The sequence below is a fragment of the Musca autumnalis genome, unplaced genomic scaffold, assembly GCF_047663935.1.
Source record: "Musca autumnalis isolate F117 unplaced genomic scaffold, ASM4766393v1 scaffold_4, whole genome shotgun sequence".
NCBI classification, from domain to species: Eukaryota; Metazoa; Arthropoda; class Insecta; order Diptera; family Muscidae; genus Musca; species Musca autumnalis.
In genome coordinates this window covers 18,532,376-18,548,185 of record NW_027411977.1, presented here as the reverse complement: position 1 = coordinate 18,548,185, position 15,810 = coordinate 18,532,376, and the positions used below count along the sequence as shown (strand labels likewise).

General features: G+C 35.5%; 1 protein-coding gene across 5 annotated transcripts in view; it reads right to left on the bottom strand.

Annotated features, from left to right (window-relative positions):
- Positions 1-13,178: 13,178 nt before the first annotated feature.
- The window catches only part of Eip63F-1 (Ecdysone-induced protein 63F 1), a 320,395-nt gene continuing 317,763 nt past the window's right edge, over positions 13,179-15,810 (bottom strand). For all 5 annotated transcript variants that reach the window (XM_073986984.1, XM_073986983.1, XM_073986985.1 and 2 more), the window contains one exon: positions 13,179-13,408. In XM_073986984.1, the coding sequence (XP_073843085.1) occupies positions 13,386-13,408 (23 nt within the window). In that variant the 3' untranslated portion in view covers positions 13,179-13,385. The remainder of the gene's footprint in view (positions 13,409-15,810) is intronic.

Below are 15,810 nucleotides of genomic sequence, written 5' to 3'. Positions count from 1 at the left end.
TGAAAGCGCCCTTGAAGACGATTCAGGCAGCAATTGTAAACATCCGTTGCTCATGCAATGCGGTTTCCACCGATCTGCCTGATCTGTATTTCACTCGCACGATGTCTACTGTATGTTCTATTCTATTGCGTTTGAATCATGGTAGAACAACAAAAGGTAACAGCAATACACAGATGACTGAACTGGGTTGTAACGTTAGTGTCAAATTCCATACGTAATTTTATAAATATATTTCTATTTCGATGTACATTAGGGATATATAGTTTTTGAGAAAAAAATATATTATTCCGAAAAAACTATTTCCCAGTAGTGCGATTCTCTAACACATTTTATGAATTACCGACAAAAATCGATAAAATTAAAAAGCGAAATTATGAATAAAAAATTCAAATAAAAGTTGACAACACTCATGCTATCGGTAGAACTTTACGACTGCTTTTTATTTGTCGCTAACTTACCGAAAAACATCGGTAATTACCGAAATTATAAGAATTTTAATTTTACCGACAATTGTCGGTAACTCAAAAAATGAGTTAAGAGAATCGCACTACAGAAAGACTTCTTCATATCAATGATATGTAGCCTCCTCCAAGTCCGAACGACGAGCCGCACAATAAAACACCGCTTATAGAGGAGGTACAACGTTTGTTAATATGTGAGGTATTTTGTTAAATTTGAAAAAAATAAAACCCTAATAAACATTTGCTTCCTTGATTTCAAAAACATGGTCTGTTCCTTTACTTTTGAAAATGGTAAAACTGGCAAAAGTAGCAAAAGTTGTAATCTACCTCCATATGAATTGTATGGTGTCTGAAGTAAAGGAACGCTTTTCGAGTAAAAAGTTGTAAAACTTGAAGATTCTTGCACGTAAAGGAACAGGGCTACTTCTTCTTTTTCAATGAATTTCCAGCGACCACAAACATTTTTGCAAGAATTCTAGTATCTGCGAGAAATTATGCAATTAATGGAATGATGTGGTAACACTCAAATTGAAAATGTAACGAATTTTCATTCATGTTTTCCAAAATATTCAATCAAAAATGATTAGTTTTTTGAATTCAAATAATTTATAGACATTTCCTTATTTTGTTTACATATACCTTTGGCAGTAACATTTCAACATGTATTATTTATATTTATTATAACAATGTGATCCCAGCCAGCATTTTTTGAGAATTTTAATGAAATTGGAGTTGAATAATTTGGGACTCTTTTTCGAGTCTTTTTTGGGTCATGTTTATAATCATTTATGAGTCTTTATGGAGTCATTTATGAGTCATTTTATTAGACGAAATAAATTAAAAGAAATTTCTTTTTATTCTTTTTTGTTTCTTTCCTTTGTTTTGTTGTCTTTTCTGCTTTGTTATGTCTTTTAATTATCCTTTATGTTGCGCGGTGGTTAGTATACTGCTTCTTCATTTCACTTGGCAAAACCTGTTGTGTTTGTCTGTACCTTTAATATTATACGTTACATTTATATCAAAGTTTTGTAGAAAGTGTATATGAGAATTATTTACAACCAAACAAAAATAAAACAAAACAATCAGATTTTAATCACCTAACAGTTCAAAATATGATCAAAAGATACATAATTATAATCACTTTTCAAACACCTGCATGACCCTTTTTTGATTACGCATTTTTCAATCTTCCAGATGATTAATATGTGACAATAAATAAAAAAATGGTCACATTTTAAACACATCAATGATTTATTTGTGATTGCTACACATTTGTTGTTGTATTATAAATTGTACTTTTTTTAATCACTTTCGAGTCCCTTTCTAATCATACAAGCGACTTAATCAGTTTTTGATCACCAAAAGGACCACAGTTTATACAGTTGGCCATTCAGCCCAAACTAGTTAGCCCTGACTATTTAGTTTGCTGTCAAATACATAAAATACAAAGGGAATCAAATCACAATAATGAACAATCTATTATGTTTGTTGTCAAATGTTGTTAACAGAACTCTGAATGGCCAACTGTATAAACTGTGAAAAGGACTTTAAAAAGACTCCGCAATGTGATTTTTGAAAAAACAGTCTTCCAAATGCTATCTGGGTCTGACTCATATTGCACATATTACACTTGGTCTGTTCCTTTACTTCTAAAAATGGTAAAACCGGCAAAAGTAGTAAAAGTTGAAAACTGCTCCCATATGAATTGTATTGTGTCCGAAGTAAAGGAACGCTTTTCGAGTAAAAAGTTGTAAAACTTGAAGATTCTTGAACGTAAAGGAACAGGGCTACTGTAAATATTGCGATACAGAGTTGTATTCCACTATATGATTGAAGATTTTTATGGCCTGTTTTATTAAGATGATTCGAATTCGTTACATTGTTGAAAATTTTACCGAATTGGATTACAAGATTTTTTAAAATTTGAGCAGCATTTTTTGTTAGAAGAAGCACCGTTTTTATGAACTTTAAATATTTTCCTCTCTTTGAAGGAGATACACCAAACACAATGTAGTCCATTGTAAAATTTGATGGAATGTCGTGTATCTAAAGTCCCATAATCCCGGGCGATCTTAAATTGAGTTCCCCACTAAAGCAATTTCATAATATTATTCTACTAGTCCCGGTCCACACTAGAGTGATTTCATTGAAAAAATTGCATGAAATTATGCGTCTCTAGATCGACTTCCATAGTAGAGTTGAATCATAAAATTGCTGTAGTGGGGAATTCGATTTAAGAACGCCTAATTTCATGAAATTTTTTATTGAAATTCACGCTAGTGTGGAGCGGGACATATGATTTTTTTCAATGATATCTCTCTAGTGTGGTCCGGGACATACTAGAGTATTTTCACTAAAATGTTAAGTTATTTCGGGGAAAACACATTATTTCAAGAAACTAGTGAATACGTTTTCATGTGTTCGCCATTTCTGCTTAGTTGCAATATTCGTTTTATTTTAGTTGCAATATTATATTTTACATTTTCCTTTATGCTTGGATTACATTTACGAAATCCACTCGATTTCAACTGTCAATTCCATTGATTAAACGTCAAACGATGGATTTCAGATGAGTTTTCATTTGACGTATACGCAAAGGAATTGACAGTTGAAATCGAGTGGATTTCGTAATGTAAACCAAGCATTACTTTCATGTGAAATAACTTCAGTTGGACCGGGAGTAAGACTATTTGAAACCAAAGTCGTTCTAGTTTCTGTTATTGTTGAAAATGTGTGTTTAATTGAAAATAAAACAAGTAAAAAAGCATCAGTCGAAATATCGAATTGAATAACGGCTAAGCAACCGACATCCTTTTCCCCAATAATAATGTATTAAACGGCGTTTGCACTACAGCTTTTTGTCGGGTTAACCTTCTTTACGAGGATCTTTTGACGTTTGCGGTATGGAATTGACATTTGAAACCCAGTGAGTTTTTTAAATCCGGTTAAGTGGAAACGGGATATAATACCGGATTAACCCAGTGGGTTTGGGTTTCAAATATCAATTCCATAGCGTAAACGTCAAATAAATCCTCATAAAAAAGGTTAACCCGCAAAAATATTTAGTGCAAACGCCGTTTTAGGGGGTTTTATATTTAGTGGCCCTGTTTGGACGTATAAATTTGCCGACAAAAATATATTTGGAATAAAGTTCAAAAGTGGTGCGTAGAAGTTACCTGAAGGAATACATCGGCATAATCGATTTTGGAAGTGGATGTTATTTTGGAAGTCATTTCTTTTCGATTGATATCTTTTCCACCAATCATTTCAGTTTGTCACCACATAACTTTTAAAAACAAAGAACATAATATCGCTGTGAACAGGACCACTGCACTTAAATGAAAACGTTGAACTTTTATGGGGTTCTACTCTAAGGCCATGTTTATATTATAGCCTTTTGCAGAGTTAACCTTCTTTATGAGGATTTATACTATAATGTTTGGTTTACATTTACGAAATCCACTCGATTTCAATTGCCAATTCCTTTGAGTATACGTCAAATGAAAACTCATCTGAAATCCATTAGATTTCATTTGACGTGTAAGCAATGGAATTGACAGTTGAAATCGAGTGGATTTCGTAAATGTAAACCAAGCATTACTCTAAGGAGTGGACTGATAAAGTCCATATTCGAACTTTATCTAAAACGGCGTTTGCATTAGAGCATTATTAAATCCGGCTAACTGCAAACGGAGTAGAAGATTTGCAGAAATGGACCAACCAATTGGCTAGAGAGTTATCGTGCGCACAACTTTAGCGGAAAATGTTGAACTTTCGTATGTACCTCATAAAGGAGTGAACTGATATGGATCATATTCGAACTTAAAATAAGTTTGGACAAAATATTACGAATGTCAACATTTTGGACAAAATCCATTTGAGATCGTGCGCTCCAGTCACAACTCTTGGTGCCACATCTTTAAGGCCATTTCTTCAGGAAGTATGGACTTGCTCCTAATAAGAGCAGCGAATACAAGTGGTTGCTAAAAGAATCAAAGCAATTCGATAACAGCTGTTAAACTTCACATTTCCGAAATTTTGTGTGAGAGGTGCACGAAGGAGTGGTCCTGTATAGTCCACATACGAATTTAATCTATGTCTCGTAGAATTATGATGTGCAAAGAATGTTTACTGCCTTCGATAGTTATCGTGTACACCATTTTAGCGAAAACTGTAGAACTTTTGGTGGGGATGTAACCGAAGGAGTCGACTGATATGATCCGTCTTCGAACTTAAACTAAGTTTGAACAAAATATTACAAAGTGTGTTGTACACATGTACCATCTGCCTTGACTCTAATTTCACATCATTCCTACGGAGAATTTGACTGAAAACGTCGAGATGTTGCCTCTTTAAAGAACCCAACAAGAGAACAAGCTCGTTGGACTTGCAAATTAATTTCTGCTTACCTCATCACCTCCACGCTTTCTTGGCATTTGATCGAAATGATGAACCTTTTGCAATAGCTCCACTTCACTTTCGGGTCTGTACATTTTTTTGTTAAGTCGTTTATTCTCAAGGTTATTTTGAAAATAAAGTTGTGAAAAAATTTGTTTTTTTTTTTGTATAAAATTATTTTTTTGACATGAAATACATTGGAGTAGTTGGTGTTCATATGCCATTGTCCTGAGACATTTATTACAACCCAGCAAATTGTTCGATGACAAATCATGAGGTATATCATACTTGCAAGTAATTTGTCGTATTCATTTGTAGGTGATGATTTTTTTAAGGGAATGATAGTCACTTTTACCAATAAAATACCATATTTTCGGATGTTGCCACCACAGAACCCAAGAGTTGGGATCAGAGGTATAAGCATGACATTCTTGTTTAAGTCATATCTGGTAAATGACTAAAGACCAAGTTCGACCTAATTCAAATGTGATTCTGAAATCTTTTTATTAGGTCGAATGCCACGCTTCTTATGTGTCGAGGCCTTTAAGGCCAGAACAGAATCAATCGTCGCTTGCATTGCTTGCTTCCCAAATGTCAAATTATAAAGGAATGCCAGAGCCTCCTAAAGGGGAACGCAGGCGGATTTCCAAAGAGGCTCTGGTATTCCTTTATAATTTGACATTTGGGGAAGCAAGCAGAGCAAGCGACGATTGATTCTGCTCTGGCCTTTAAGGCCTGCGTACATAAGCTGCTTTGCCTGATTGCCTTGCTTACCTGCTTCATTTCTGACGTAATAAAAATAATAGAATAAAGACGAAATTTCGAACTGGGTTGCCATCAGTTGGAAATTGGGTCGGCCTTCTTTGTTCTTTTATTTTTTTATTGAAGCAGCAAAGCAAGGCAATCAGGCAAAGCAGCTTATGTACGCAGGCCTTTACTCTCTGAGAAAGTTCTTGCTGGGAAAGTAACCAGAGAGACCTATTATACTCTGTTTCGTTGGTTTTAAAAGTGATGATAATAAACATGTTACGTAAAAACCGCTACAACCGCTACCGTTAATAGCCAAAATCGCTACTGTAGCGATTTAAAATAAAAATCGCATCAAAAATCACTACAAGTAGCGGGAAAACCAACAACTTGGCATCCCTGCTTAAAATGCAAAATAAAATGAAAAATGCCTGGCCAGACTCGGGTACATGGCAGAACTACCAGGTAGTGGTATCACACCAGCTGATCGAATATGAAAAGTCAAATCCCTTTATAAAAAAAATATTTTTGTTGTAATTTCCCCAACAACATAAAGAAAGTTTTGACATAACATATTCAAAATTTTACGATGCCACTACCTGGGTAATTGTGCCATGCTCGGGTATAAATCATAAACCAAGCAAACAATTTGAAAGACATACTTACTACATACCTACTTACCTTATATTCCCATTAAATAAAATAACTTATAATTGTTTGTTTTCTTTTTTGGTTTTGTTTATATAATTATAAACATAATTTGTGGTTGCGTTTTTTCTTTGTTGTTGTTGTTGTTGTTATTTTAAGTATTTTTTACTAAAATAGGTTTTGTTGTTTGCATTTGTTTACTGTTGTTGTTCTATTGTTTCTTTCAAAGTATAATATTAGTAGTTTGTTTTGTTGTTGCTGTTGTCAAAGGTTGTATGTATGTCTATTTTGGGTATTGTTGCTGTTGCTGGATTTGTTGGTATTTAAATTTAATGTAACATCAAGGCAAACACAAAAAGTTTTTTGTAAGTAGCTATGTGGGGTATGTAACACAAATATTGTACATATTTTTTTCTATCATCATCAATGATATTTAGTATGTAGGTAGTAGGTAGGCATATGTGTTTGAGGTTTATTTATTTGTGGATTATTGCAAATGACATTCTATTTATGTTGTGTGTTTACTATGTATGTGTGTATGTTTATTTAGGTAGACTTGAATTATTTGCTTTGCTGTCCATATTTTTAAGGATTTTTTCCAAGAATTTGCAAATGGATTTTTTGTGTTTCCGTTTCCTTTTTGAATTTTCGTTACATTTCTTGTGGAAAGGTTTGAAGTATAGGTTATCTCTTATGTGTTTGTTTATCTGTTTGTTTATCTGTTTTTTTTTCTCTAGTATTATTGCAGCACCCTTAACACAAGTATCACTCTCACATTCAGACTTATCCGAAAAAAATAATATTTTATTTTGTTGTTATTATTATTTAGTTTGACATTACAAATTTGTATGATTTTTATTTAATATTTTGTTCACCCGAGAGAAATTCTAGTGACATGAAAAGATGGTGAGGTTTTTTTTTAAAATATAGATAAAATGGTTCTGTCAAGCGTATTATGGAAGTGGTTAACAATTGCGTCATTTTTTTTTGGTTACCGACAAAAATCGATAAATTTATGAACGAGAAAGTTGACAACATTGTTGCTATCGATAGGTCTAAACAAAAACTATTTTTGTCGCTGACTAGCCAATAAACTTCGTTACTTACCGGGGAGGTAGTCAGCAGTATAGCAACTTCATGGGAAGGTGGCAGACTAAAACTGGTGAGGAAAGACGAAATTCCTCATCTAACCAAAGCATCAAGGGGTATGGCTGCAAGCTCGAGACGGAGCGCATGCTTGAGGTCTTTGGCGTACAAAACGAGGCCCTAAAGGTGGAAAGATGGGAGGTCTTCCACAGGGAGGAGAAGGAAGACGGCACTCTCCTTGTGATGAGGATCGACGATCTCTCGCTAGCCGGGCTCGTCAAAACCAAGGGCAAGGCATTCTTCGTCTCGAACTCGGTCTTCTTCAAAATTGGAAAGGCAAGAGTTGGTGAGGAGGAGATTACCAAACCAAACAACCAGGAGGTCAACCTACCAAGAGGCTTACAGGAGGGAGGAGCAGACGAAATTAGCGACTCCCAAGAAGCCAACCTACTGGAGGACCAATGATTGAGGTCATCCAGATCAACCTCCATCGGAGCGAAACGGCAACACTAGCCCTGATGGACAAAATAACTAAAGGTAATATACATATTGGTTTAATCCAAGAACCTTGGACCATAAAAAAACAAGGTTTCTGGACTTAACCATATAAATTATCAACTTTTTTACGCAAATACGGGATCCTGACCGAGGACCTGCATTATATGCCACACAAACTTATGCTTTCTTTTTTCTCCAAAGTTGTCATCGTCGGACGTCACAGTATTGAAGCAGGGGAATGGTAACATATACCTAGCATCATTATACCTGCCGTTCGACTCCCCGACATTATCACCTTCGTCGGAATTGCAGCAACTGGTGAGAAGGATAAAGCAAACAGGTAACGAAGTACTAGTAGGTAGCGATGCTACCTTGCGGTGGGGTAGTACTAACACTAACAAAAGGGGTCAAACCCTTATAGATTATTTAAATACTAACGACCTGATTATACTTAACACCGGGAATACGCCAACCTTTGTTAATAGAATTAGGGAGGAAGTACTAGATATAACGATATGTTCAGAAAATTTAATAAACGAGGTACACGAGTGGATGGTCCTGGAGGAACACTCCTTCTCAGCCCATAAGTATATTAGATTTAAAATAGCTAGGCCATCGCCTAACCCGATAACCTTCCGAAATAAATCCAAAACAAATTGGACTAAGTTCGGAAAACGAGTAAAAGAAAGACTTGGGCAACCAGATGAGGAATGCCTAAGTAAGGAGGACATAGAGAGAGATGTCCTAAAGTTAACTGAGGCACTAGTAAACACTTTCGAGGAAAGTTGTCCCCTTCGAGAGAGGAAATCCGCCTACGAAAAACCCTGGATGACAGGGGAAATTCGGAATAAAGGCCTGGGACAACTATCAGGCAAAATTAAAGGAATACAACAAAATAACAAGAAACGCCAAACGAAACTCCTGAAAGCTTTTCTGCGAACAGGTGGATAGTGTAAATGACGTTTCAAAGATTAAAAAGTTTCTATCTAAAACACATACACAGACCGAGCAATTGGTGGATGGAAATGGAAAAAGGATTGAAACAACAGAAGAAACTCTAGGCCTTCTGATGAAAACGCACTTCCCGCAGAATACCATGGTTAACACTGAGGCATCGACGGAATGTATTAACTCATCGGAAGAGGCACCAAAGATCGACAGCTTAATGGTCCAACAAGCCATTTTAAGCTTTTCACCATATAAAGCAGCTGGACCAGACCAGATCTTCCCGGCTTTACTACAGAGGGAAGTGGACATTATTGCGTCCAAACTGGTCGGGATCTTCAATGCATGCTTAAAACTTGCATACACTCCTATAGCCTGGCAGGAGGCAAGGGTAGTCTTTATACCCAAACCTGGAAAGGCAAGTTATGCAACACCAAAATCTTATCGACCGATAAGTTTAACTTCATTCTTACTCAAAACAATGGAACGGACAGTCGACAACATGATAAAGAGTAAGATCCCCCACGATATGCTTAAATTCAAACAACATGCATACGTTAATGGCAGATCAGTGGAAACCGCACTGCATGAGGAGTACACCACATAGAAAGAACCTTCGAAATGAAAATGTACACACTTGCTGTATGCATCGACATCGAAGGCGCTTTCAATAACGTAAGCACCGAGACACTTATCCACTCCTTAGACGAGTTTCAGGTAGACAGGGTCTTAAGGAACTGGATAAACCACATGCTAAGGAATAGATGGATAAGCTGCGGGCTATACGACGTGGAAATAAGAGACAAAGTTGGACAAGGAACGCCACAGGGAGGAATACTTTCACCTCTGTTGTGGGTTACCACCATAAACAGTCTCTTGAGGACCCTAACCGGAGAAGGATTTGACCCAGTCTGCTACGCAGACGACGTTATAATACTTCTGAGGGGAAAGAATCCGAATCAACTCTGTCGAAGACCAGAAACGGCTCTAAAAATTGCTTTTAGCTAAGCCAGGCCGAGAGGTCTGAACGTCAACCCGGAAAAAACAGAACTATGTCTATTCACTAGGAAAACGAAAATGGGACACTACGAGGAACCAGTTTTTCTAAATAAGACAATAAATATCTCTTGTACAGTTAAATATCTAGGAGTAATTCTGGATAGGAAACTTAAATGGCAAGACCATATACAAGAAAGGGCCAACAAGGCCCAAAAATGTTGGTCAACCTGCAGAAGGGCGATAGGCTCAAAATGGGGGTTCAATCCTAGGATGATACACTGGCTATACAGAAGCGTAATTAGACCAATTCTAACGTACGCGCCTGTGGTATGGTGGACAGCCATGGATAAAAAATGCAATGTGGAAATATTGCAAAAGGTCCAAACAACATCCTGCCTAAGCATTAGCGGAGCAATGAGGACCACACCGACTAGGGCTTTAGAAACAATTTTGTTTGTACACCCAATAGGTATTCAGGTAAGGTATGAGGCAGCCATCGCAGCTGCAAGGCTAAAGTCGATGAGCGAGTGGATCGAAAAGAGCCACCAAACATACCACCAAAACATATTAAAGGTCACAACGGGTGAATCTATAAATCAGGTAGTATCGGACCATATACCTGAAACTAGTGAAGTAGCCTTGTGTGAAGTGTCAATACCGGACAGAGACATGTGGATCGGGGGAGCTCTAGCACAGATTCCCGCTGGAAGCAGTGGGTTTACGGATGGGGCTGTGCTAGGGGGGAGAACCGGACTGGGTCTTTATATAATGGAACCGGAAATCTCCCTCCGTCTGCCGGATCATAACACGATCCTGCAGGCGGAACTCCGGGCGATAACAGAGTGTCTGCTTTGTTTTGATACTCACACAAGGCCTACTACTGTAAATATCCTTACGGATGGCAAAGCAGCCATTAGAGCTATATCAACCAAGACAGTGAAATCTAGAACTGTCTTGGAATGTATTAAATCTATAAATAATTACTCTCAACACGGTAAGGTAAACATTATATGGGTACCAGGGCATACCGGGATTAGGGGTAATGAAATAGCAAACTCCTTGGCAAAACAAGCCAAGGAGCAACCCACGGTATGTCTAGAAAACGCTAAGCCGTTTAAAGCTACGCGACTAGAACTAAAGACATGGGCAAAAAAAAGCACATATATCCCTCTGGAGTAGTGAAGAGAAGGGAAAAAACACAAAAATCCTATGGGGAAACCCAGACGAGGACAAAATAAAAGAATTACTTTTACTAAGTAAAAAATATATTAGTAGACTGACAGGAATCCTTACAGGTCACCAGGTCTAAAAGCGTACCTGCACAAAATAGGTTGTGCAGAAAACAGTGAATGCACAGCATGCGGAGAGGACGTCGAAACGTTGGAACATTACCTCTGTCATTGTCAAGCCTTCACAAATCTGAGAAACCAGTTACTAGGGAATGACATTATGCCAGGACTCGACCAAATTAGGACAATCGATTTCAAAAAGATCAGAGACTATGTAAATAGGACAGAGATCCTAGACTAAGTCAAAAAAGATATTCTTCCATAACCCAAAATTAGAGCGCACAACAGGCCTACTTATGGCTTAAGTGTATGTCCACATGGGCATGTGGTGATCTAGTATCACCCCTCTTATCAACCTAACCTAACCTACCGAATTTAAAGAATTTTAATTTTAGCGATTTTTGTCGGTAACCAGAAAAATGAGTTAAGAATTCCACCACTGATCTCACAACTTATTTAAGGAACATTACTAATTCGTCCATGGGTGTGATTTTTCATTCATGCCTTTTTATTTTATTTCACTCTCACTCACTATGTGAAAGACTAGGGATCTCCATCATAAAGCAGATCTCAGAATTAATAAAATATGTAATCTCGAAAAGACTGTTGTACTACTGAGCGTATAAGTGGCGACGTTACTAATACGTTCATGGAACGAAGTTTCTTTCGTGCCTTCTTTTATTGAATTTCTCTATCCATCTACATTGAAAAGACTTGGGACATCCATCATAGACCAGATCTCATTTAAGGGAGTATCTCACTAGTTGTACAGACCAAAACAATAATTTTGACGATTTTTGTTTTCAAAGAAACAATCAATATTTTTAGTAGTGCTTTTGGAATCGTTTTTGTTGAAAAATTTGCATATTTTTGTGGTAAATGGCTACCTGTTAAGCCTTTTTTGTAAAGATTAGCTTTTTATGTACTTTATACGAAGATCGGTCCATGCGTTTTCGAGTTCAAAAATTCCATTTCGAGAAAAAGGCGTTTTAAGTTGCGCGTTTACACACAAAACAAAACGGGATTTTCACTTTGAACGGTCATATCTCAACCAATTTTGATTTATTGCGGCATGCTCTATACTACCTGTACTTCAAAATAAGCCAATTTTTTTTTTCGATTTTATGAAAGTGATAACTAGAAGCAACCCCTTAAGGCAATAATTTCGAAAATACAAAATGGACTATTGAACGTATTAGTGCTGACGTGACTCATACGTTCCTGGAACGATTTTTCTTTCATACCTCTTTTTATTTTTCTCTCGCTCTCCAAGCCAAGTTTTGTTTTTGTCAAACTTCAATTTATATTTTTTTATTATTATCAATAATTTAGAAAAACATTTATTAATATTAACTTAAACAATTTTAAAATATTTCTTTTAATTATATTTTTAGTTATTTAAAAATATAATTTTATTTTAAAGTTTTTAATTATTTGTTTCATTCATGTTTCAATTATTTTTCACTATAAATTAACTTAAAATTAACAACACAAAAAATTAAGTATTCATTTTCTTCTTGTTTTTGTTTTTTTTTTCATTCATTCTCTTTCACATAATAGAAATTATTTATGTTAACATTTATATTTTTTATTTATGTATGTATATTTAATAATATAGTATGCCTTGTAAAAATAAAAACTTAAACTAGGGTTTTTTTGTTTTTCTTGCTCATATTTTTTCACTTTTGTTTTAAAGTGATTTCTGTTTTGTTTGTTTTTCTCTCTTTTTTATTTATTAATATAAGTATATAATAACATTAAGCTTAACAAAAATATATTTTTTAATTTATTTGAATTTCTTTTATAGAAATTTTGTTATATTTTTAATAGTAAATTTTGTTTGTTTTTTTTTTGTTTATTTTAATAATAATTTCCTTTAATAAGGTGGTGTTTTTTGTTGTTGGTTTTTTTCAAAAAGAAATATTATTTAAGTTGTATATAATTTTTATATAAGTTTTGTTTTTTTTAATTTGCTTTTTTCAAAAATATCGAAGACTTCTTTTAAAGAAAAGTCTTCTTGTTTTTTTTATAATCCCATAATTTGTTGTTGTTTGTGTTTTTTTTTTTATCAATTTATATAAATATAAATAAATTTTGATTATAATTGTTTTGTTTTTTTGTTTGTCGCATTCATAATTATATAGTTTTTTTTTGGTTTTTAATAAAAATTGTTTTTGTTTTAATATTTCCTTTGTTTTTAAGTTAAAAATTTGAGTATAATTATCTTCTTGTTTATCTATAAATTTATTTGTTGTTGCAAAGAATAAAATGTTACTTTTATGAGGTTCATACTCGCACATCAAGCTGCCACTCTTTAGAGTAATAGTTTTGTAAATTCTGGAAAGAAAGAGAAAAACAAGATTAAATTAGTTGTTTGAGAGGGACAAGAAACAGAAAATTCGAATTTTATGAAAGACAACATTATGAATATTTGTACAACTAAAATTAACACTGGTCCAATGGAGCGTATTGGATACGTCGTTACTTATACGCCAACAAACCTTTTGATCGTAAATTGTTTTGGAAATACACTGACTCAAACAATTGTCCGTACCCCATACAACTTAAATTATATGTGATTATAATTCAAAAAATACTTACCCAAATCGAATGAAGTGATTTGATTTTTTAAAGTGCAACAAGAAGTAATAAAATTTGCCAATTAATAATAAAATAAAAAAGGAACACTTTTATTTTTAACGAAAAACTTAACAAGTAAAAAAGTATCAGTCGGCTTTGCCGACAGAGATATACCCTCAGCATGCGTATATTGAAACCATATGTTCCCAAAACACGTATGTATTTAGGGGGTTTTAAAAATGTTGGGGGTTTGAACAGACAAAAATGTTGATTATGATTAAAGATCAAAAGTTTTGCGGAGGAGATACTAAAAGGAATGGATCAACATTGACCGTTATGGAAGTGGATTTCCAGCCACAACATATTGTGCCATAGGGGGTTTTTACACTCTTCGGGCTGTTTGCTCAAGAAGTATGGACTTGCCCCTAAAAAACTTTTACCATCGTAAATGAGGCAGCGAATGCAAGTTGCTTCAACAAAAATCAAAGTGATTCGATATCAGGTCTTAAAGTGAACTTATCCGAAATTTTGTGTGGGAGGTACCTGAAGGAGTGGACCGATATGGCTTATCTTCAAACTTAAACTATGTTTGGACAAAATATTACTAAGGCCAAATTTTGGATGGAATCGGCAAATCCGTTCGAGAGTTATCTTGCGCTCCAACCACCTCACACGGTGTCATAGGGGTTTTTTGCAACTTTCATGCTATTTTCTCAGGAAGTATGGACTTGCCAATGATGAAACTTGTACCGTCGTATGGAGGGCAGTGAATACAAGTTGCTAAAGCAAAAATCAAAGTGATTCGAGAGATGACCCTAAACTGAACTTTTCCGAAATTTTGTGTGGGAGGTACCTGAAGGAGTGGACCTGTTGAGACCATATTGGAACCTCATATTCCTCTAGTAGAAAGTTTACGCTATACAGAGTATGGACCAAATCGGTCACTCCCTTCAAGAGTTATCGTGCGCACAAACTTTCCGAACATTTTCGATTTTTTGTGGGGGAGGTACCGGAAGGAGTGGACCGATGTAGCTCATCTTCGAACTTAAACTAAGTTTGGGCAAAATATTACGAAAGCCAAAATTTGAACCGAATAGGTTCATCCGTTCGAGAGTTATCGTGCGCTCCAGCCAGCAGGACAGACAGACAGACGGACGGACATGGCTAGATCGACTCAAAATTGTCTGAAACACATTTCGTCCAAACATACTTGGGGTCTAAAACCATTATTTCGATGAGGCACATTTTCATCGTATCAAAGTGTATATACCCTCCTTAGCCTAAAGGCTGAGGGTATAAAAATAGTTCAAAATATATACTCAAAAAATTGTCCGTACCCCATACATATGTATTTAAAAAAGGTATATTTTCATGATGTATGAAGTCCTTAATACTTAGTATGATATCCTTTAGCTTCGATTACATCTCTTAAGCGATTTTTCATCGATAAAGCCAATTTTTCGGTGGTATCCGCACCAATATTCCGCCATTCTTGAATAATGACATCTTTCAGCATTTGCTTGTTAGTTATTTTATGCTGTCGAATTTTTATTTCTAAAATACCCCATAAATGTTCTATGGGATTTAAATCTGGGCTCTGGGGAGGATGAGGCAACACTTCCCTAACGTTGTAGAGCAGCCATTCTCGCACAACCATGGAAATGTGCTTTGGGTCGTTGTCGTGCAAGAGACGGTAATCGTCCTGTATGCCGAAATTAGTGGCGCTAGCTTTTAAATTTTCATTTAAAATGTTTAAATATTTAAATTTATCCATCGTGGTTTTCACGAACACCAAATTTCCCACTCCTCCAGCTGCCATTGCACCCCACACCATCACTGACCCACCACCGTGTTTCACAGTTGCTTTTATATTTTTTAGCTGCAATGCGGTGTTTTCTCTACGCCACACAAAACGTCTTCCGTCCGACCCAAAAATATTAAATTTACTTTCGTCAGTAAAAATAACTGATTTCCAGAAGTCGTCAGGCTTGTCTACATATTTTTTGGCGTATTCTTATCGCTGTTTTACGTTCTTTGTCGATATAAAGGGTTTTTACGTGGAACACATGCCTTATACTGGTTGCCATGAAGAAAGTTTTGTACCGTTTGTGCGCTTAAAGTGACATTTTCTTCTTTTTTAATATTTTTAGCGATTTCCA